We start from the raw sequence: 26,108 nt of genomic DNA on the forward strand, positions 1-26,108 counted from the left end.
CATGGGTTGGAGTATTATGTCAATAATGCTGAAGTAATTAGTGAGTTGATAAATCTGCCATGTATTTGGTTTTATGAATTCTGAATTTAACATTTTATTGGCAGCAATTCATTTCCACTTTGCATATTATTGTAGTTTCTTTCTTGTTTATGTTGTATGATACCAATTCCATGCACAAAACACAACAAACAAATAAACGTTTGATTTCCGGAGTTATAAGGGGCTTAAAACATTAAACGGAGAAATAAGAGGTTGAATGCAAACTGTTTGACATAATTCCTTTCAGCAATTTGGTTTAGTTTTTTGGGACATTCAAGGGTGCCCATTACAATATTGTTGTTACTCATGCTACATGCTCAGAATTATATAGCAGATTGTTTGCAAGGTGTTGGGAAAGTCTGAGAAGTGCATAACAAAACCAAGAACATGCATCCCTATGTCATTTTCTGACAATACATTAGCGCTTGGTTGGTCTTGGGTTGATTAGTGTCCTTTGTAGAAGATATGGTGAAAATTGTAAGTTGCATCAAGATACCGTCTTACTATGACAAACCTATATCATGATCAAAGCTGTATAGAACACCTTTTTGTATTGATATCAGTCCACTTACAATGAATTAGAAGTGTAGTTTCAGAATTAAATGATAGTAATGTGTTTCAATTTGGAAGGTGGGTTATTGTTCTTGCTATTGAAAATGAATTTTAAATTATGTTCTTGGGTATATTCCAAATTTTTATATTATTATTTTACTATTACATGACATTTACAATAATTCCAAATTATGAATGCATAATAGCATATTGAGCATTGAGTTTGATTATTGAAATATTGTATGTTAAGGTTCTATGATGCTTAAATGACATGGTTTATCCATATCTTCGTATGGATGTAATGTATATATGCAAATTTCCCTATATATTTTATATTTTCCCTATATTTGTATAGCTGTCCCCTTTTCCGTCGTTTTGCGTCCCCAAACTTGGCAAAAAAAATAGCCATCTTAGAAACTTGTCCCCCCATCTCCTATCGTCCTCATCCCGGAAACTTGGGGAAACACTGATGCAAATTCAAGTAATGCTGAGCCTTCAAACCTGTTAATCTCCCTACCGTGCAGTACTTTTCACAAAAAAGATTGCAAACTGTCAATATTAATTGTAGCCATGGTCGGATTCCTTCAAGCTGACATAGATAACATAAAGGTTGTGAAAATATAATTATATCAATAATATAGTTATTGTTATAATATAATTATATTAATAATATCATTATTGTGAAAATACAATTATATTAATAATACAATTATTATAAAAAATATAATTAATGGGGCCAATTTGAATTGTGGTGACAATAGGTATAAAGGAAGATTAAATTTTCCTATCTTGGTAAGCAATACACACAATCAATAAACATTTGTTGTCTATGGGTGGGAGGGCAACAATGATTTGTATCAATGACCATGGCTAAATGAGCACAAAAACATGGTATCAAGCAGATACATTCACAAGACTGTTGTGTGTCAATGAGATGGGGGGCTGCAAAGCGAATGCAATCTATGAAATTGCTCCAAGCATTCCCAAAGACAATTTGGCAACTTTGAGATCTTCGTCTACTTCAGTCTAAGTTACAATCCTTTTGTTGCCTTGGGATGGAGGCGTGGAAATTTGTTGCCTTTCCTAACAAAACTACTGTCATGTTCTCTAGAGGAAATAACACCTGCTGCAAAAGAAAAATTGATGTAAGGCATGGTTGGCAGAGCAAGGCCATCCTTTGTAGCTGCGTCAATCGCATCTCTCGTGATTGGTCCAGCATGGACAGTGATTGTCGTGGCTTTTGTATTTACTCCAATGATGAAGTCATAATTTTGGGTTGAGATGATGAGTCCTTCGCCCTCAACACAAAAGATCTTTGAGGTGTTGTGAGCATGCATCATCACAACTCTGATTTTCTAGTTGCTTTGGATAATGTGGGCAACAACACGGAGGTGTTGGGGCTTTGATGCAGGCCATGTCACACCAGCCGTCTTGCATACGAAATGCTCCATCCACATGCCAAAGATTTCACATCCATGGCTTGTGCATTGCAAATCATAACAAAAGAGATTTTTGTGTAACCTATAAACAACCACTAATGCAGGGCTTGCCTTAAGGTATTATGGCCCTTGTAATTTTGTTCAATACTTTGATTCAAAGCCCTGAATTTTGGGGGCTCAGGCTTCCTATTTCTTTCAGCATTATGGCCTCTGATATACTTAGAGGCTACTAGGCACAGAAGATTTTGTGGGAGATTGGTGACTATGTTGCCACTTATCCTCCTACGGCTCACAGAATTGATCAAACTGAGTCAAGATATAATGTTCCCTACTGATGTGAATAAAACTGAAGGAGGTAATCTGCACCAGAATTGTGTCTCAATCTGAGTCATCATAATGGAGTATAGCCAAAAGTGAAGTTCATAGTTGATCACAGATACAATTTACACATGTAACACTGAAGATTGGTATGAGTGCAGAGTTTGTAAGTGTGGGTGCTCTATGCAGCTAAGGAGGCTCTGATGTAGCCAAGTCTGGGGATAAATTCACAGCTTATTACAGTAACTCATGTTACTAAGCAATCAAACTACATTTGTGTACGAAATACTGCTTTTACAAACAATGTTATAATCATTGAACAAAAAATCATGTGCCTATGACGAGACCTATTACAACAGATTCAACTCTAATTCATCTCGTAGTTGCAACTGCTTGCCTAAATTGAAGAGTTGTTGCAAAAGGAATTGAGAGAGCATGCTCAGCTACAGACACAATTTGGAACACAATGGACTAGACCTTAGTCCAGTACTTTGACTAAGAATCTACAAGATGAATCAAATTATCAAATAAAGTGATCTTGAATAAGCTCAAGAAGGAAAGTTCTAAACTCTCAGCAGTACCAATGGTGCATGTTGATTCACTGGTCATTAGAGTCAATGGAAACAACTGAGACCTCATTGCATCCTTGAAGCAAGATATGTTCCATGACTGGGACCATCTGAAAATGGTATGCTTCTATGTTAGAGGGAGCAGCTAGAAGATCTACTTTAGTTGACATCTGAGGATTTTGGTCATATTGGTTGAAAGGGAGTGGACTACGTCGAGATGATTTCTCTAGTGTGATGGACGAATTTCATCGATGTCAAAGGTAGAATAAGATATTTATGTCCTTCTTCAAGTCTCATGCCGTTCACCATCTTCAAAGGTGTAGTGATTTTCCAAAGATATTTATGTCAGTTTTCTCAATAAAATCTGATCTGATCTTTTCCTCAAACCTGCTCTGATAGATATTTAATATCAAATTCATTTCTGGAGAGGCAGGGATAAATTAGAAAGAAAAAAGAGTAATCTTGAGACACAGAACAGTATTTATCAATCTGCAAAGAAGAGTGAACATCAAACCATATTAGATGAAAGTAGAAAACAAAGATTACAGATTGAGTACAGTTGACAGTCCTGACACAGAATAAGATCAGACTGTTATATACATAACTTACTATATCAGGTAATGCTGAAGCCTGGAAGCATGGTTAATGAATATATATTTAAATATATAGAGAGAGAATTATGGTTGAGATCTTCATATTGTTTTAGTAATTAAGAAGGTTGAAGGGATTCAAGGAATGGCGGTCTAAGTCCCAAAAGATAGTTCCCAAGATAGGGTAGGGATCAATGACCCTAAGAGCCTTGTGGGCATAGTCCAAAGATAGGATAAGGGCTTGGATCTGTAAACTTCAATGGAATCTATCAAGTGATTTCTAAGCATCATGGACAGTATTCAGACCTCCTCTCTCCTTATAACAAAGTAATATCGGATCAAGCTTGGCAACAAGAAATATGAAATTTGAAATGGATGATTGACCCTATTTGTATCATATATTTATGAACATCAATGCATTCTCTTGTCATTCAATTTGGGATTTAAGAATTGAACCATGGAGCATTACACTGAATGGACCTCACAAATTGAGCTTTGCTTCTGCTGTTCATAAGTGCCAAGGAATACAGAAAGCAATCCAAAAGGTCCAGAGAAAATTGTAGATCTGGATTGTCAAGGAGTTATTCATCAGAAACAAGAGTGGTATACATATAATCTTTAATTCTTAAATGAAGAAGATTAAAGGGATTACTCAGAGAAATCTGTGACTGAGGTAAGATTATTTGGTTTCTTTTTCAAGTGCATACCCATTGAAACTTGCCCTCTGGTTATAGCAAATCCAAAAGAATTAATAGCTTGGAAATCCAGTCATCATGGATCTTTGTGCCTAGAGAATAGGATCTGCAAAGGTCAGGTTTTTTAAGTTTCCTTTGATTACACTGTGATCATTGTGATGCTAGTGGACAAATTCTGGCTAGGGTCATTACATGGCAGTATCTGTACCAGAATGGAATATTTTCATTATTGACATGCTGCTCCCATTCTCTGTCTGTCAAATCACATATAAGCCTGTTGAAGAGAGGATTTTCAGATCTATATTGATGAAGATGTAAGCGTAGTTAGAAGTTGAAGACTCCTAGTTCATGTGTCATCTCTGACGCCACTGTGTATTCTCCAATTGAAGATCCAACTTTTTAATGACAAGATTCAGGCTAGTATTAAACTCAGAGGAAAAGCTAGTCAAATCCCACATTGGAAGAATACTTTTTTGTAACATTTTAGGCCTATATTGATGAAGATGTAAGAGTAGTTTCAAGTTGAAGACTCCTAGTTCAAGTGTCATCTCTGACACCACTGTGTATTCTCCAATGGAAGATCCAACTTTTCAATGACAAGATTCAGGCTAGTATTAACTCAGAGGAAAATCTAGTCAAACCCCATATATGAAGAATACTCTTCTGTAAGATTTAAGGCCTACGACCAATGTTTCATGTAACACTTACAGTTATTGAAGAAGTAAGGCCCTCGTTGGACAGCTTTATCCCTTTCCTGTTGTGCACAGAAGATCCCAAGAGGTATCTCTTTGGGATCATAAAGAAATGAACAAAATTCCAATGGATGCCAGTTACTCTGGATCTAGGATTTCAGAGTTTTGGGGCCAAATAATCCTCCTATAGATCTACAAACAAACGCTTTGTCCATAAGAAAATAGAAAAGACTTTCACTGTCATCCTTTGAGAATTAAAATCATGGAGCATAATAGCCATTTTTTGTATTTGATAGGAATGATGGTCTGACTGTCTCTTTGAAAGCATTGTTTAAGATATGATTTCAAATATGCTGTATATTAGTGGGATATTCATCGGCTCTGATGCTGCTGAAGCTTGGACCTGTTAAAGCTTTGGGAGCTGCTGAGGACACATGGCCTCTTCATGGAAGTGAATCTCAGGTAGAGATGATAAGGATATTTGATTTATGAAGATTACCTTAATTACAAGGAAAGTAATTTTATAGGCAGGAACTGGTGCAGGGAAGAGAGCATGGTGGAGTGGAAAAATCTAATGCAAGAAGCTCAAAATGTAAATCATAGATCAATATGCTTACCATACACTTTCCACTTTCCATGGCGAATTCCTTTAAGTTCTACCTTAGACTATTTATTCCCTGCTAAACAATAGCCAAAGGAATTGTTGAGTGTAAAATTCATGGTATTATAGCTTCATATCTCTTCTCATTGATTGCTTCCTTCTTGTAATTTCTGCTCGATTTTAATAAAGCTTCATTCACATTGTAGTGTCATATCTGTTTATTATGTTTGTGTCCTTTATTTGTTCATTTTTATATAACATATTTTCTACAATTTAGTGTGTTATCCACTATACTCCAAAAATAAATCTGAATTAATACATGAAAAACTCCTCACGAAGGAAGATTTAACACCTGAAGCTGATAGAGATTCAGGCTGGGGATAAAACTGACACTAATCTATATCAAAATAGAGAGACAAAGGATGGCGTCCACAATGACAACTGTGATAATTTCAATAGCAGGAACTGATAATATCTATAAGAAATTGGCATGGACTAAGTGGGCCTGCTTATGCAATCTCGAAAGCACAAAGAATGCCTCCTACAAATTCCATTAACATATATGTTCAGAGGTCTTCTAAAAATAGAGAAAAATATCTAATAGTATGTATCTGTCTGGACATCCTCGAATATGGTATAAGTATAGCTGATCCTTTACATTGAAGACCACCAAGACCACCACATCAGGTACAAGAAAAGGAGGAATTGCCCCTGTAGCTTCTTCTGAAAGGGGGCACTCTCAACAATTAATCACCATCTACATGGGTATCTGTAGCTTCCAAAAGGCATTGACACCACCAACAGCTGAAATGAATTAGAATAAAAAGGTAATCAAACTGGTGGCTCCATGTCAAAGCTTGACATCTAAGGGTATGCCTACAATCATCCTTGTTAATCTATCCCAAAAGTTGCAATATCTTTTTTAGCCCCTGATCTTTTTCTAAAAACTTCCTTTGGCCTTCCTTACTAACTTTATGTTCGGCTGAGTGAGAAATAATTACGATATGTTCCTACAGCCTAACAGGTGCATACTGTCACAAATAAATTCTATATTTTTTCGTACTGTCAAAGCTAGGCTTTGTTCCCCAAAAATAGGCCATTTCTAAAGCATTTAAATATTACTCTAAAAGGCCACAGCAAATACAAATCCCCAGAAATCTGGAGGAAGATGTCAGTACATCCATAAACTGTAAATTTGATTTAGAAACAAGACCTGAATAATATGCCAAACGTTTGGGATGTCAAGACCGCGCGCAGCAGAATCAGTGCACACCAACACCCCTCCTTCCTCTTGAAAAGTTTTTAAAGCCTGGGCACGCTCCTCTGGCAACATATCTCTATGATAACAAATACATTCAATACCATCCTTCATCAATATTTTTGCAATTGAATCAACTGCAGCTACAGTGTTTGCAAAAATCATTGTACGCTTTACAGAGTTGTCTGAATCAAGTTTTTTGAACTCCCAGCCCTCTTTTATTGCATTAATAAGGGCTTCAACTTGTGTCTCTACTGTAACTTCTCTCCACCGCTGCTCCAATCTGGAAACCAAACAAAAGAAATAGATTAGGTTCTCCAACTTGATGGCTATTCAAGATAAATAAAATTCAAATTACAATATTGGAGATATTCTACAAGTTTTGACATCTTGAAAAACATGTTTTTTGAATGGCCAAAAAGTCATTAAAACCCATGTTGGCTTGACCAGAATCACAGTGTATGGACCGATTTGCAAGGTATAGAAATCCCTTCATCATATCTTGCTAAAAACAAAGAATCAGCAACCAAGGTCTGAAGTTGGAAGAATGTTATTATAGCTTTATAACAAAACAAATAATGTCTAGCTGCATATGAACTTCTTATGCTGTCTAATAATAAGAAATAACAACTCCATTGCAAGTAAAGTTACCAGCACTTAATTTTGTGTTAGCATCCTTTTAAATATTAATGTGCTTACAGTTTTTAACTCATGCCTTCTGGATCTTATCTAGGTTAAGGTTGTTATCACTTGATGTAATACATGTTTCTAAATTTCCAATTACAGCCTGTTTACAAACCAAACGGATTATTCCACAGATGAGGATTTCGTTCCATTGTAATAATCTTGTCATAATTTTTTGTAGTTTCATTCAAGATCATGTTGGTAAACAGATTTGTTGCTGTGAATGCTTCTGATCAACCCTAGTTGCCCTTTGACCAGTGACAAGTGTTTACAGCAGTTGGAGAGATTGTTGTAGGATAAAAATCTTCATCTTTGTTTGAGAGGAGCAACTCCCTCGTATGATAGGCGTATTTGATATTTTGACGGTTTTGAAAACAAAAGTATGCAAGAAAACGAGAAAGAAAGATAGGAGATGAAAAATAACTTTTAACTTTAGCATATCTAAGTCAAGGTACCAAGAGCATCATATGTTATTCTTATTCACAAACAACATTTAGGAAAGCAAGAGTCATCATAAATGAACATATGAAGCATCAACACTAACACATAGGAACGAATTGGATACACCTCCAAGACTTCTCTCTTTATTTGCTTTTCTTGAATATTACTATTCAAGTCTTGTATACAATGTCTTTGTGAAAAAATGGAACCCTTCCTACCATAATTTCCATCAAATATATAGTCATAAGTGGAATAACCACTTGGAATAACTTCCTAACCACTTTATATAACTACTTAGGATAGCTACTTGTTGATGTGAGTTTTGTCCCACTACAACATATTGAATCAAACACTCAATGTGTCGAGGTCAAACACCAAACATCTAATCCTCTTTGGAATAAAGACGCTTCTTATGCTAAGACTGCAATGAAAGAATAAGGTGACTTCAAGATTCCTTCTTAATGTGGATACTCGCTCAATTGAAATGATGTGATTTTCTGGATCGCTAAGGGGACAAAGTTGTTTTCCAAGACTTGTCAACTTGATTCTAAAGATTTAGTTTCATTATGTGCAATGAACATATATTTTGGTTCTATGGATTTAGATTCAACCACTTCTACTTCTACTTCTACCTAAGGATGCAAGAAAGTGTGAATATACTTGGACTCTACTAGATGCAGTCTTGTCAGCAGCTCCCCCTACCTAGTGCGAGCTTCTAAGTTGTATCCAAAAGGTTTTCAAATCAATACCCTTTCTTCAATCCCATCAATGTATGCAAATTAAAGAGCAAGTATAAATTGCAGTTAAGTGCATTCAAATGCCATTTGACCATGCATGGCAAGACTCATAATTGGTAAGTAGCTAGTGGCTTGGTCTATGATCAAGTCAAACAAGTATGCATTCAGAATTACCCTTATCCAACTAAATTACTCGAAGCAAACTCTAACTTAACAACTTGAAATCCAGTCTATTCTAAGTCAGGAATGTAGATGACCATGTTATATTTCCAATTTGATCGCAAAAATTATCCACGTAAACACAACAATGAATAGTAGAACAAATTTGGTAGCGCTTTAGCAATAATTCTTAAACAATTATCTCTTACAAATGAGAAAAGCAAGCCTTATGTAGGGGGCTAAGTTACAATGAATGACCAAGATTAAAGAGAATCAATGGCCTAGATTAATCCCTACAAAACCTAATTAGGGCTGCCACCCCAACATCCAATGAAATTGAAGCATATTCGAATAGGGCATTAGAAAACTTACAAGGTTTTATCCACTAATCAAAGGCACCTAAAGGTGGGCCAATCAAAATTAAGCACCTAAACAAACAACCAATGAGAAGAGCATTTGCCATTTAGGCTTACATCAAATCCTCCTTTAGAAGATAATCTCCTTTGTTATTTTCCCTATTTGCTTTTTGCAATGAACCTAGACAAAAGATAGACAAAACATTGTTAAGCTCATCCATTAGAGGCATAGGCCCCTTTTACAACTTCCAATCAACCATGTCTAACTCAAATTTTCTTGTACCAATAGTCTTTTCCCAATCTAGTGTGTTTGGTACAAAACTCTTGATTTCAACTACATCTCCTTGACTAGCTTAGCCCAGCTTTCGCTTACATCCCAAGCAGGCTTAACTTCCCACAAGGTCAAAATTGCTCAAACTTGCTCTTGAACTTGGAAACTTGAGAATTGCTACCAAGAGCACCTAAGACCACCTAAAAACATCTAAGAGCACTACTCCTCTGCCAAAGAAAAAAGGGGCGGGTCACTGTCTGCAATGGGATGATGGTGTGAAAAACTCAAAACACAAAGCTCAAAACCTAGGCATTTGGCCTAGAGATCAAAGACCATAGAAGAGCATCTCACATGGGCACCTAGGATATGTACGGCTACCTTAGATTTATCAATATCTGTCAACAAAATGCTGCTATGTGCAGCTACACAGTGGCCATGACAAATTTCTGCAATCACACCTCTATTTATTAATTAAACTTCTGAAAACTTCCTGATTCTTTGCTAATTAACAAATTTGACCTTCATCTAAAGCCCCACTATCAAGCAATGATTCAAAAGGTCTTTCACAACTTCAAGATTGCACAAACACTAAAGAGATTCTGTCCTCCAATGCTGAAAATGGTTGAAACCCTTGGTGTCGAGCTCAAGTCCAAAAAACATCCAATAACAAAGTCAAATAATCATAAGCGTAATGTAATCAATTTTCTTACTTGGCTTTTCATTAGTTCTTCAACAAGTTTGATTCATGAAGCTTCAGCAATAAGACTTTTTAATGACTTTTATAATTGCTTTTGTGGTAGACTTTATATTGTATCATTAATAAAAGGTGTACTTTTCCATTAAATAAAATGGCCTCTCAATAAGACTTTATAAAGTAAAATAATAAGTTTATAATATAGCCATAAAAATAACTTCATTAATGCCATCATAGTTCTAATATCACATTAATTATTCATCATCTTTTTGTCTTGTCTTAACATATAGGTCAACCACTATTTTCATTGAGCAACCACCTTACTAAAAATAGTCCATCTCTATCAACCCCTAACTTACTACCAAAGTAAGTCTATAAATACTTGATCAAATCATAGGTGCTAAGGGTCATCAGTAAAACTGAGGCCAATCCAGGTGCCTTGCCAAACATATAAATGTTGGACAAATGTCTTACTATAAAAAGTAAGTTTACCAAATTGAACCAAACAAAGAGCAATCCTAAACACTTTTGTAACTGGGAAAGAAAAAAGGCTCTTGTTCTACCAACTGGAACCCTCTAACCATCTGACTTAGCCTATGAGGGCCAATGAGAGGCTAATCCAATCATAAACCATGGTGAGCTAAAATGGGGACATTACATGGCAATGAGTAGCACCTTGGCGTATTTTGGTTATGTGGCTCGTAGTTGTGTAGTGGATGTCAGTTATCATTTTGAGTGTTCTCCATGTACTATTACAATATTTTGCATCCATGTGTTGCACTAGACCTCTCTATTGTCCTCTGAGTTTATGTATTTAATTAGTGTATGTGTTAGCCATTCCTGGTGTGTGTGCTTACCTCACGCTTGTGGTTGGACTAATATCGTTGCAAACATGGTGAGTGGGCTTGAGGGTTTCACATGATAGGGTGGCATTGCACTTTACCACATCTGGGACCAGTGCATAGACGATGGACATCCTGTCGTGTCAGAGCTCGAACATGATGTGCTCCTTCTATCCTTAGATATCATTTTGGTATTTTCTTATATATGTCATTGTGCTTTTTAGATTAGATTTGATTGATGTTTGTGACATGTCAAGTGCATACAACCTCGTTTTTATGTTCTAGGTACTCCCTGATGTGGAGTTGTGCATTTTAAGTCATGCATTGGAGCCAACACTTGTCATTTTGTATTTTTATGCATTCACAAGAAAGTTGCTGATTTGCATGTTTTTTCTATACATTTGTTATGCATTTCTACACATGCATATCTTTATGCTCCACATTTGTTATAACCATGCATGTATTTACAGCTCCTGCACATCTCTTTAGGTCTAGCTCGGACAAAATTTACTTTGGCACATTTGTTTTTGAGATTGATATGGTGCATTTGTGTTAGCTTGTTGTTTCCTTGGGTATGTGTAAAAATGAATTTCAGAGTTAGATATCATATATTTATGAGATCTATTTCATATATCTGCATCTTGTTTTTGTTTAATTAGTATGATGTTTAGATCACATTTAGATTTGGGTTTTAAAATGAGCCTTGTTTTGGATTCTACTAAGGATGAACTTGTATCATTAGTGACCCTTGACAATGGTCCGATCTTATCTCATGAGGTTCGTGAACGTCATCTAGATGCTCACATGGTGGCTAGAATATGACTTAGCCATTCATGCTTGTATTGGAATCACCTTGTAACCTTTGGAAGAGGACTACTTCTTGTGCATGATCGTTGATAATTGTTGTTTGTTATATCTTTTCTTATGCATTATGGATGTGGTTGCACTTAAGCACCTAATATTAAACCGATGCTTTTAAAGCCAAATTATTTAGTGCACATTTAACCCTGTGTTCTAAGGGTTCCCTAGTAGGGCATTACAAGAGTGAACCAACTGCCATTCCTTTGAGGCTTGCCATGAATCACCATCCTTGGATAGTGTCCAGTGTTGTGACATCCCCTATTTTGTGATCTTGAAAGATTACCTAGCCATTTACGTTTCACAACCTAACCTGAGATGGTTGGTTAAATTAGTTACTCATTTTTTATTATTACCAGTGGGAACATTTGTTATTTGTTATGTTCATGCGAAATGGAAGGTGTTGACTGGTCGTTATGCTACTATAAGATTTCAAAATGATTCATCAAATTGGTTATGAACTATAATTGATCAAAATATAGTCCAGGAAGATGCAGATAATGTTGGCACAAGCAAAAATGGGAAAATATCGAAATCCATTTTTTCAGTGTTTTCTATGTTCTAGTATTTTGCATTTTCGAAGGCCTCTAGGGCATTTCTAGGCTTCGCCGAAGCTAAGAACTAAGCTTATGACTTTGGATAAAAAATGTACAACTCTAGAAGATCTTTCCAGAAATTCTGACAGTTCGTGATTTCGAGCTATGAGTAGAAAGTTGTCTTCTACAAGTAGACGTAAATTTTAATATCGATTTTTGTAGTTTTTATAGTTGTTAGAATTTATTTTGTAATTAATTAGCTTGTGGACTTTCATTTTCATATCCAAAGGATAATGGCGACCCTTGGGATCCATCAAACTTGTATAAACTCTATTTTTTGAAATGAATGGATCACTTTTTGGCTTGCAAAAACATCTACTATTGCATTTTAATTGCTTTCAATTTAGTCACAACACCTCAGGTTCTACACCAGGTACTGTAATCTGAATTCCTAATTCAAATCAATAATAACTAGATTTTCTTTTGAACAATATATGTATTACCATGATAAAAAAATTCTTGCAGGAGTGCAAAGAAGGGGGAAGTGTTTCCAAAGGGGCATTTGGGTACGAGGGCACCAACCTACCACTAAGCCAACAGGGATGAGTCCTAACAACTGTGGCCATGGGAAAATGAGCTAGTCAAGCAAGGGTATACTAGGCATCCACTATGAGCTAACTAGGTCAACAAGTTTAATAAGATGTATAAGTTTTCACTTGAACATTGAAACGAATTAAAAACAATTGTTACCTTTAACAAGTGGGTCAATCTCAATCCTTCTTGTAATGATAAACATGTTTTAATATAATGGTACCTGCGGTACTTACATTTGTACATGTATATGTCTGTATGCATATATACAAATATGACATAACATGTATGTATATATATACTTAAAATAATGTATACACAAAAATATGTATATTTGAAATATTACATGTATATATGTATATTTGTATGTTACACATACAAATATATGTAAATATAATAAGCGTCATTATAGTATAACATGCCAAGTAAATTATTATTTCTATCTTAGGTCAATGCATTATTATTTAGATTCCATCAGCTTTTTATTTTCAACCCTTGAATTTACAAATAAAAAATGTAACTTAAGTTGTCACCTTTCAAGTCACCTTGTACGTAACTCCTCTTGTCGGATTACAATTTTAAAGCTAGCATAACACGAAGACAAATTTATCATAGTCATTCTAAGCTCTGCAACTCTTCCCTACTTTCATACCCAACGAATTTAGCAATAGCAAAGGATTGAAATATTTATATATGAGAATCCCATCAAGACCAACTTCAACAATTTGTATCCAGTAATCAAGATTAGACGCACCCATACATTTGCAGTTTGCTAGGTCATACATCTCTCGTGCACTTTTCCATTACAAATTCTTATGATTATGAAGCTTTCCAATTGAGCTAATGTTGAATAAAAGATTTAAATATATTTTGTAACTTGTTCCAGTCGGATTAGGATCCATGAATGTATGATCTTTAAATATGATTAAGCTTTTTGGTCTAATAGAATTTATGATCAGAGTCGACCGAATACAATATGCATGCAATCGGTTTGGTTAAGAGTTGTTATACATGTTTATTTATTTTTCCTTCAAAACTTGAATAATTTGAGGAAAGACCCAAATTGTACACTCCTATACAGAGGTGGAAAAAACTATGCCTCTAAGATAACATGAGGTACCTTTACAGTGTGTTGATAATATTATTATATGTCGTGTGACTTTCTAATATCCATATAAGGCCCAGGCTGGGAAAATAATTTATGGCTATGCTAAACAAAATTATTCAAGATTTATGGACAGCCACACCTATGATCATCAAGGGCGCCCAAGCATAGTTGAGATGAAAGGTCTAGGCTGATTTCAAAGGATTGTGGGAAAAACCTAAAAGTCAAGAAATGAAAATCAGTAACAAACCAAACATTATAAGCAACTTATATGACAGACCGAGTCATCTCATGGTGGGCAATAGGGTATAGTCTTGTTCGTCAAGTCAAGCGGTAGGTGATTGGGTACAAAGTGCCCATGTAAATCCTTGGCCAAGGTAGGTTAGTGGAAAACTTGTTGTCATGATCACTAGAGGTCAAGATAGCTTGTAGTCGTATGGGAAGGACTCCATAGTCTAGCAGGATGTATAGCTGACACTCTAACACCAAGCTGCTCAGGTGGCAGGACAAGGTGGTGTCATGTGCTTGACCAGCTGGTCCAACTCTTACTTGACACACAAACTAGAATGGAGAAAATGGAAAAGAGAATGATAGAACTAGTAACCCAACTTCGGCAAGGGCGGGAAGACACTCATTCTTCACCCCATCCTAGAGTTGAGCTAGAACCATCTTCTCACAATGAACAAGAAAACAAACCCCCTCCCATAGAGTTGGAAATTCAAAAGAAAAAGTGGATGGGCAGTGAGTTGTCCGTTGATATTAAGAAGATCAAACCCCCTAGATTTTCAGGATTTGAGTCCGGGGATGTCTGTGAGGAGTAATTGACTGAAATGGAGAAGCTCGTCGACATCAAGAGTTTCTTCGAGCCCTCAAAAGCTGTTTGGGGAATCTACCATCTTACCGGGTAAGCTCCTACATGGTGGGAAAACAGTAAACCAGAATTGAACATTAAGACCACTAACATTACATGGGATAAGTTTGTCACCATCTTTAAAATCCAATGGTTACCTTGGGCATTTTCTGATCAAAAGGTATTAGATTTTCAAAACCTCAAGCAAGGGGACCTGATAGTGAATGGGTATTGGGAAAGGTTCACCCGACTTCTAAAGTATATTCCTATCTGTCAGCAAGATGGGAATTTCAAGGTCAGAAAATCTATCATAGGGTTGAAGAATAGTATTGGGGGAACTGTATATGTGCTAGCACTATGAACTGGGGAGGAGGCTTTTGAAAAGGCCATCCCACAAGAACAAAAGGTAAAGAAGGATGATTCCATCTGTGATAACAAGAGGAAGGCCAATTGGAGTTCATCTAGTTCCGAACCAAGAACTTTAAGAACTTTAAAGCCAGCAAACCCAACTTCAAGGGAAATAACAATGAAGATTCAAAAGGGAAGTCCAGCAACAACAATGGTAACAAAGGAAATGAAAAGAAAGGACCAGCTAAAGGTTGTTCCACTTGTGGTGGAGACCACTATGCCAACCAGCGTCCTAATGATGGCACATCCAACCAGCAAGGGCGTCCTCTCTTACCACCTAAACAAACAGCCTTCTCGCAAAGGATTCATGCAGTCCCAGACAACCATCAAGCAGAGCAGCAACTGGGCCCCATAGAAACCCCAGGTAAGATATATGGAAACCCCATTTCTATATTAATTGACACTGGAGCCACTGAATGTTTTATATCTCCTAATGATTGGTAGCTTTTATCGGATTAACCTTTATATAATTATATATGAGATATAATTGATATATATAAGTTTATTGTTATATGAGAGAAATTAATATTATATATATATATAACAATGATTAAATGTTTATAAAATTAATTATCTAATTATCGAATAGAGATGTGGGACATGTCTCTTCATGGCTTATTCTCAATTTAAATAACAAGTCCTTGGAAAACACATACCAAATACATGGTAGTGCTTAGTACATTTGCAGAAATTCCAAAAAATCAACATGGTATCAAAGCCTAGTTGCAAATGTAGGAAAGGAGTACGAACCAATACAAAGCAAATAAAAGTAATTAAAGAGATGAGATTTATTATGGAGAAATAGCCATAGATGCAAACTGTGCAAGGAGTAAGTTATCATTCAAAGCAGAAAAACAGGGAGAATGGGGAGAACATAGTGGCAAACATTACATGAGAACAATAAGATCAAAATTCTTTCCAAAATGGGAGCATTTGATATTGAAAAATTCATAGGCATCTCCTACTCCCTTCAACTTAATGAGGATATACAAGACAGCCTCCTTAATTTGGCACAATATTCATAAGCGATAATCTATCTAACTGTTGTCTAAGTCGTGGAAGTATCCAGTGTCTGAGAGAAAGGTAATTTTCTTAGAATAAATTCATATTATGGGCGAACTGATCCTTCTAGAGACAACAACGAGGAATGCATAAAAATGTGCTTGCACGTTGAAAAAACAAAAGAAAATTCAAGAGGCATGATAGCCAATATCAAGACCACCTCAACCAGAGATAGGGGATAGTTGGGTTATGTAGAAACCTAACATTCTTATATTCAGCGCACAAAATAATAAACATTATCCACGTTCGCTACAATGGATTACATATGGAAAAATGATTGCGTCTCATTTAGGTCTTGTCAGATCATTCCGCAAATTATTGACCCATCTTTGATAACAAACATCATCGGATAAATCATCCATAACACCGAAAAGATATTAAAACAATAAAATTACCAATTTTGATTGCAAAGTGGTAATCCATTAATGGGCGTATCATTATTGAATGCACTACATAATTGCATCTAATCTTTCTTGTGTAAAATTTTCATCACAAAATGATTTACAACATAGAATTATATACATATGTGAGCAAAACAACTTAATCGAGAGGGTATCGATGAATGAGGATTGCAGGGGAAGGAATGACAATCAACCCATGAAACAATGGATAAACAAGGACATGATTGCATATGGTTTGGAAGTAGCGAAATAATGAATTCACTTGCAACGTGGAATTTGATAAGGCAATCAATTTAGGAATGCACGAATGAGACCGTGAGAGATATATTTTATAGGAGTCCATGTGCCACATAGGTAAGGGATATTCATGTGGATACCTCCGAGTGGGATCTATAGGATCGTCATATCCACCAGGGAGATTACTAAAGAGGACAAAGGCTTAAAGGTATCGAGCATTGACCCTAAAGGTATATGTATAAAGATATGATCATATATATTTTATTATATATTCATTTCTAGAACTTATGAGGTGTTATGGTTAAAAATAGATATGTTCAATTGTATATAACATGCTTTGTTTAGAATATTGTGATATATGATAGCTATATATATAGATATGTATTTGAATATATGTATAAATATATATATATATATATACATTCATTGAAAAATGATATTTGATAATTTGAATTAATGCTTGTTGAACATAAAGTTATTCATTATGAGAATATAAAAGATAAAGATGATATATAATTATATTTTGACTTCTATACATTATTAAGTATTATATTATTGAAAATATTAAATAAATAGAGCTATGTTTTTGATTAAGTTAAGCAGCAAGAGGGTGCTGGCCCGTGGTACAAACAACTCGCACTATACTGCTAAACGCGATTAACAGTCTCAAGTGCCAAATCCAAGATCACCAAGGATCTACAATAAAGAGAGCTATGTTATAATCATTTATGTTGTTAGTAATAAGGATGAGTTAAATTACTAACATCTTAATTAATTTTAGCATTTTTATTTATGCACCATAAGAGTTATTTACCTTGATCTTTTCCTCCGATAATGTTATTGTAGGAAGAGGGAGATTGAGATCCAAAGGGAGCTTGACATTTCATTAGAGGCAACCTTGAAAGGAAGGGAGCAGATAGAGGATACGATTCAGTCAACCTTCGGTGATCTAAGTCATATTCATTCAGAGAGAGTAAACATGTTGAGATGGATTCTCTACTGATCAATAAATTGTAGCAGTCAAGAGGACTGTGATTCATGAATATAACTCGTGACTATGTGATTTTAATGGGCCTACCCCCTATGTACATCATGAGGAAGTGACGTCTTCCAAATGACGTCACTTGTATTTGCAGATGTTACTGTAAGCTGACAATCTTATAATAACTTGTATTATGAGATCAAACAAATTCAGTATATGGTGAATGTCTTGCATCTCAACATTCCGGGAGGCCATTACTCAAAGAGTATTTGGTGAATATCATTGAAATTCTAGGAGACCAATGCTCTTGATATCAGATGTGATATCAAACCTTGTTTTGAGTATTTAGTGAATATCATTGATATTATGGGAGGCCAATACTATTGATATCATGTGTGGTATCAAAGTTTATTTTGAGTACTTGGTGAATATCATTGATATTTTGGGAGATCAATACTCTTGATATCAGATGTGATATCAAAACCTTTTGAGTATTTGGTGAATATCATGTGTTGATATTCTAGAAGACCAATACTCATGATATCGAATGCAATATCAAATAATGGAAATCTTCTAAGATATCAAATGAGATATCCTTAATCTTGCCAACTTGATATTAATTTGAGGTAATATGTGTGTTTATCCTCCCTAGCAAAGAAGGAGTGTTGATGTTTGGTAGATTCTGTTGAATAAACCTATAAATAATTATATATGAGATATAATTGATATATATAAGTTTATTGTTATATGAGAGAAAATTAATATTATATATGTATAACAATGATTAAATGTTTATTATATTAATTATCTAATTATCGAATAGACATGTGGGACATGTCTCTTCAAAGCTTATTCTCAATTTAAATAAGAGGTCACTACCATTTGGAAAACACATACCAAATACATGGCAGTGCTTAGTACATTTGCAGCGATCCCGGAAAATCAACATCTCCAAAATTATTAAGTATATTTCCAAAAAGAACCTGATTTATAGCAAATCCTTGGATTGTTGAATATGCAAACCAGTGAAAAGCTCAAGTAGACCAATGTCTCTTTGAGGCTCAGGTAATTCAAATCCGTCAGAAGTTGAAAGAGGCAAATGATTAGCAGAAGAGTTATGCAAATGCTAAGAGGACTCAAAGAATGTAAAGTGGGAAAAAAGGTTCTAAAGATAAAACCCTAAAAAAGTACTATCAAATTTGATAGAACGCCAAGTTGGCCCCAAGCTATGTGGGACCCTTTGAAGTATTGGAAGTCATAAATCCTATGGCATATAGAATTGCCCTACCTCCAACACTTGCCCAGATGCATAATGTGTTTCACGTATCATATCTTAAAAGGTATATAGCCAATAATGAGCATGTTATTGACTGGAATCTCTTAGAAGTACAAGAACCAGGGGTACTATAAATAAAGCCACTCAAAATACTCAAGCTGCCTAAGCTCTGCTTACGAGATTGGAACGTCACTTAGTGCAAGGTCTAGTGTGACCAATATGCCGAAGAAAATGCTACCTGGGAAGATTATGATGAGGTCTTCCAAAAATTTCCCCAAATTTTATTTTCAAGAACATGAACTATAGTTGATATATTTGGGATTTCATGACAACTATTTCTTTCATTATGGATATCCCTGTGTATTTAATTGCAATATCATCGCAAACGATGAAACGCAAAGGGGAGGGGGCAAGTTACATCCCCTATTTTGTGATCTTTAAAAACTATGTAGCCATTGATGTTTCATGCTAACCCAAAATGGTTGGTTAAATTGGTTACTCATTTTTTATTATTACGAATGGGAACATTTGTTATTTGTTATATTCATGAGAAATGGAAAGTGTTGGTTAGTTGTTATGCTACTATAAGATTGGGAAATAATTCATAAAATTGGTTATTAACCATAATAACTAGATTTTCTTTTGAACAATAGATGCTACTGCCATGATAGATTTCTTCTTGCAAGTGTGACAAAGGGGGGAAGCATTGTCAAAGAGGGAATTAGGCATGAGGGCACCAACCTACCACTAAGCCAACAACTATAAATGGTGTACATCGAAAGAATGAAAGCCAAATTCCTAGCATTTGTCGATGAAGCCACTAATCCAGTCAACTTCCAGGTGTCAAAGATCCAGGAGCTTTCATCAACGGATTCCATCTTAAGACGAGCATCGGAAAATTTTCAATTAAAGGTCACCAGAGTGGAAGAATTGACAGAGATGCATGACTACTAGATGATTCGAGCTGATAACATCATAATCCCTGGTGTCGACAAACTGGATAAAGTAACTAATGCAATGAAAGCATACAGAGCTAAGGTTGTGACCCCAAAGAAGGCTTGATGCTCTGATATTCTCTTAGACAACTGCCACCCTCGCTTCTTTCTCATATTCTCTTTTGTAGCTATTTTTGGCATTTTCTCAGAAGACTTAGACTCTATAACGGACGATGACCCAGTCAATTCCTATTTTTAGAATCTTCCATTCACAGATTCTCTACAATGTAATCGTCGAATGTAACTAGTCATTTTGAGGACGCCTATATATGTAACTTTTTGAGAATTTAATAAGATCGGCAAATTATTTTGACGGCAAACCCCTGTAGCTGGGACTACTGTGTGTGACTTTGAGTCTACATTTTAATCTTGTTGTTCATTTAGTTGTTGCATAGTACTTGGAATGAATGTGTCATAACTGAAAACTGAAAGATTGCAAATAAACTTGGTTTTATTCCTTTTATCTCAGTGGATTGTAAGCTTTACTTTCTTCAATATAAGTATTACTTTATTCCCTTGTGTTGTGCACGTTAGTTCATGTGTTTTTCATTAATTTTATGAAAAGTTCGGGATTTGATTAATGAAGTGGCTGAAAAGGGAACAATCTGGGTATTGTCAAATCTCAGTCACTCTAGCAATTCAGGCATTGCTAAGTTAATCACTCTCTCTCCTCTCATACTAGATAGTCCTACATTATTTGTTTATCATCCAAGGTAGAATAGATTGCATTTTAGGAGTTAGATTTGAAGATTGCTTCGATTGTTTGTAGTGTTAAACAATCGGGTTTTAGTCTCTTTTGCTCTCCAGTTAAGAGCATACCCCAAAAACTTGAAAACAAATTCATTGAAAATCTTGCATTAAAAACAAGAACTCACTTCTCATCGGGAAGACGCTTAGACCATATCCCAACCAAACTTAAATCACCTAAGCCCCAAATGTACTAGAATGACAAGAATCCCGCATGGAGGAACAAGGAAAGGTAGAGCAAGGGAGACCTGGAAAAGACACAAAGTGGGAGTCTTGGGAAACTTGATGAGAAGAGAGCCACCTAGGGGCTATCTAGACAATCAACTAGAGAAACTTGCAATAGATGCCAACAACTACAAACTTAAAAAGGGATAGATTGAAAGTTGGCAACAGAGTCCTAACCACCATGGCCATGTGAAATTGAACTAGGCAAGCAAGGCTATACCAAGCATCCACAATGAGTTAACTAGGTCAACAAGTTTAATAAGATATACAAATTTTTCCTTGAACCTTAAAAGTTAAAACAAATTAAAAACAATTGTTACCTCAAGAAATGGGTCAATCTCAATCCTTCTTCTAATGACAAATATATTCCAAAGTAATGATACCCATGGTACTTACATACATGTATATGTATGTATGCATATATTCAAATATGACGTACATGTATGTATATGTATGCTTAGATACAATGTATACACAAACATACATATATTTGGAATATTACGTTTATGTGTATATTTGTATGTTACACATACTAATATATGTAAATATAATAAGTACCATTATAGTAAAACATAAGGAGTAAATTATTATTTCCATCTTAGGTCAATGCATTATTTTTTGAGTCCATTGGCTTTTTATTTTCCTCCCTTGAATTTACAAATCAAAAATGTAACTTATGCCTCCACCTTTCAAGTCATCTTGTAAAATATTCCTCTTAGCGAATTATAATTTTAAAGAAGGCATAGCTCGAAGAGAGACTTATCGTAGCCATTCTAAGCTATAGAACTCTTCTCAGTTCTCTCCTTCCATATCCGATGAATTCAGCAGTAGCAAAGGATCGAAATATTTACATATGAGGAGTCAATCAAGGCCAACTTCAGCAATTTGTATCAAGTAGTCGAGATTTGATGCACCCTTACATTTGCAGTCTATTTGGTCGTACATCTCTCGTACACTTTTCCATTACAAATTCTTATGATTATGATGCTCTGCAATTGAGCTAATGTTGAATGAAAGATTTAAAAATATTTTGGAATTGTTCCAATCAGATTATGATCCATGAATGTATGATCTCTAAATATGCTTAAGCTTTCCGGTTTGATAGAATTCATGATCAGAATCGACCGAATTAAATATGCATGCAATCGGTCTGGTTAAGAGTTGATATCAATGTTACCGAGTACGAAAACTATTTTTCAAACAGGAGATGGGGGTACTTTTGGAGATGTCAATTTTTTATTTTTTTAAAATATATTTAAAAAATTCCTAAGTACCATAGATTCATAAATAACATAGTGCTTTGGAAACAAGAATAATGAAAACTTATAAATATGAACATTCAACATTAGAAGTTTGCACATTTCAAAATGGAAAACTCATTTAAGTTAAAAACACATTTCATATCTCAGTCATATCTAATTTCTAAATATCGGATATGATCATCATTGTATTAGATTAATAATTAGTATCGCTGAAGATATGATTAGATTCATTACATATTGAAATTTGAAATTCAAAAAGATATAGTTTGACGCTAAATCGTTGATAAACAAACAAAAAGATGAGCTGTAAATAAAAATCAGAATCTATCTAGTATCTATCTACTCTATAAGGTTATAATCATCCATCTCAAAGTCTTCAACTATCATGCTATCTAGAAAATCATCTCTCCAACTCAGGTTCCTCTGATGGTAGTACAACTAGGGGCAATTCATTACAGTCATCTAGTTCAACCACTTCTTCCTCCATGATTGCAGCATCTCCACCATGTGCAATTTGGTACCATTTTGTTGAAGGAGCCTCCATATATGTAGGATCAACACGAGAGAGAAGGCAAGTGTGCTATGAGTGTACACCAAGTTCTCTACTTTCTTTGACCCTAATTGATTCCTCTTTAATGAATGAATAAAACTATAAGTACTCAAATTTCTCTCCCTAGCAGAAGAACTAGTCACTTGTGACCGCAATCTTATTGCAAATGATTGCAACTCAGGAGTATCACCTCCATGGTTGCACCACCATTCTATACGATCATTTGTTGCTTGCATATCATATAAAGCTTCAACTGGAGCAAAATCACCTTGCGCACATGAAAACTAATTCGATTGACTCCTTATAACCAAAGCCTAATTACCTCGACCATTAATATTTTTATTTGCAACCCAAACCCCCTTCATTATGTTGGCTAAAAAATTTGAACATCACTAATTACGACTTACAAAATTGTGACTTTAGGCAACATTCCATGAGATTTCTCTCCTCTCAACAATAGGGGAGGCTCCCTTCTTACCGTACATGGCTTCAATAGGAACTTGACTAAAAGTACAAAAAGGATGGTTCTCTTGATCAATTCCTCTTTTTTCAAGAATGACTTTCCAACTTAACAGAAAGTGTCTTATTGCTACGATAATACCGGTGTCCCTAGAATTGACGTAAGAACAACACCAGGGGCAGCAGTTTATTTTTTATATTTTGTGAACCGAAAACAACAACCCAAAGTTTCCTGCATTTGTCTCAAATGAAGATTCAAGCAGAATAACTAGTAAGGCACAAAGTCTCTTACTAGATACCCTCAAATTCAATAACAACACTTACAATTGAAGCCCAAAGTTTTCAACTCTAAGTGATTACAGCCACTACTATCTAAGAAAATTTGTCCTCCTACAGCACAAAGTCTTCAAAAGTTCAAATTGGCTCTGAATGCAATAGGCAACTCAAAGTTTGCACGATTAAATTCAATCCCTCTTGATCAAAGCTTCAAAACTCATCATCAGTATCCAGAACATGTCATCACATAACACCTTGAATCAACACAGAGTTTGAAAACAAATTGCCTCTTTTAGTGATAGAAATTTAGATTTACATCCAAGCACAAAGTCTTAGAGTGCATACACAAATTGACAAAATTTTCTTGCCTTGCCAAAAGATGATTATTTACAATTAGCTCTTTCTTTTATATACAAAAATAGTAGAGAGAAAGGTGGAGGGAAAAGTGGAACAACTTCAACCACCTTGACTTATCTCTAACTAATAACTACCTACTTTGACTTTATTCAAAATTGCATGCCTAATCTAGTTGCAACTTGACTACATGAGCTAGTTGTACAAGTGCATGTTATCCTGTACTCAAAACATAGATGCTCTCTACATGAAGCTTTCTTACTGCTATTCTACTTAAAACATACAAAAATCTGATTTCAAGTAGTCATATGGTATCAACCAATTCTCCAAACTTCCACAAGGACTCATGTGCAACTGTAGCATCTAGTTCATCGTGTATTGCAAGATCATTGTAACCTTCCTACGTATGCTTGTTGCTCTAGATATCTCTTTGTTACAAATCTCCATTTGATTTTCCAAATTCTTCAATGAATAATTCTAGCTTGTTAATGTATCCAACACACTGATGTTAAAGTCATCCACATCACACTGTAAGTGAATGGCTTTTGCAAACTCTATGAGAACATCTTCTTGATTCTTGAGTCTGTTATCTTCACTAATGATTTCACATGATAACCTTCTGAATGCCTCTCTAATCGTGCTTTCTTGGTTAGTTATCTTGGCTATTATTGCCTTTGCATCTTTTACAAGTTCTTGTAAAGCTTGCTCTTTGTTGGTCATTATATATGCGTAATCATGGTACATCTCAATAGACATGATGACTTCGTACTCACACAAGACGTCCAAATCAATTTCCGCCATGCTATTCTAGACACCAAGATCCTTGTCTAGCAACTTGAGTTGATGACTGAGTGCCTTGATAATGTCAGTCAATCCAACAACAGTTTCTTTCCCTTTTGCTGGTGTAACTTATGCCAATTTGTGGTGACTGATCAGGGAATTACTATACATACTCGATAGTTCCTCGGCTGACATGTTGTAACTAATTTTAACCCTAAAGCAGCAAAAATACTTGTATAAAATGGCTTAGGGTTAGGGAATTTTATTAGGTGTGATGTGATAATTGCTTCTTGTGGCGGTATTGAGTTGTAAGGGATTACAGATTGTAACCAGGTTGTAATCACTAGAAAATAATAATATTGAACTTGTTGTTTGGTGGATGTAGCCCAGGGATTGGGTGAACTACATTAAATCTTGGTGTCTTTTGTTCTCTTTTGTGCAATTTATTATTTTCTAATATTGGTTATATTTGCATGTAATTGTTGTTTCTGTCTGTGGTTAATCCTAACAAATGGTATCAAAGCGAGGCTGTTTTTCAATTATCCTCTGCAGGAAAGTCTAACGGTTGAGTGGGAGCGTGTAATGTCCCCATTTTGGAGAATTTGATTTAATTAATTTAATTAATTAAGTTGTCCAAAATAATGAATATTTTATGAGGATGACTAATTAATTATTTTAATTAAATAAATCTGATAATAAGTTAATTATTTATAAAGTTATCAAATAAATAAATATTAAAAGGTAATTTTATATTTAATTAATTTAATAAAGTGACTTGAGTTATAAAATATTTTATAAAGTCACTTAATAAATAAAATAAAATAATGTTCTAGAAGTTTCTGGAGAAAGTGGAGAAAAATAAATAAATAGGCATCCTAGGCTTCATTCTCACCAGGTAGATTGGATGTTGATGATTGATGGTTTCTTCTTGAGTATTTGTGGAGCCAAGTGGTCTGCAGATATTCAGTTTGTCTTTGGGAACGAAAACTTCCATTGATAGCAATTTTGAGGGTGTGAAATATCACCTGAATTATTGCAAATTGGAGGTGATATTTCAGTCACTTCATTAGGGCAGAAATTTGTGGCCTAAGGCCAATTTTGAAGATCATTAAATTGGAGATTATTAGCATTGAAGAATATTATTGGAGGCATCGATTATTTGAAGAGGAGAACCAAATTTCTATTGAAGAACTTTTTGATGCTAAGTCTGAAGCAAC

At 35.1% G+C, this 26,108-nt stretch overlaps 1 protein-coding gene across 5 annotated transcripts in view; it reads right to left on the reverse strand.

The window, feature by feature from the left end:
* Positions 1–26,108, reverse strand: part of EMB3108 (DEA(D/H)-box RNA helicase family protein) — a 242,759-nt gene that overhangs the window by 70,794 nt on the left and 145,857 nt on the right. For all 5 annotated transcript variants that reach the window (XR_016365147.1, XM_089833304.1, XM_089833306.1 and 2 more), the window contains exon 5: positions 6,709–7,036. Coding sequence is in view for 4 of the 5 variants with exons in the window: in XM_089833304.1 (XP_089689430.1) it covers positions 6,709–7,036 (328 nt within the window). In the remaining variant the exon portion in view is untranslated. The remainder of the gene's footprint in view (positions 1–6,708; positions 7,037–26,108) is intronic.

The sequence above is a fragment of the Cupressus sempervirens genome, chromosome 5 (assembly GCF_028749045.1).
Source record: "Cupressus sempervirens isolate cs-2001-9-10 chromosome 5, ASM2874904v1, whole genome shotgun sequence".
In the NCBI taxonomy this organism is placed as follows: domain Eukaryota; kingdom Viridiplantae; phylum Streptophyta; class Pinopsida; order Cupressales; family Cupressaceae; genus Cupressus; species Cupressus sempervirens.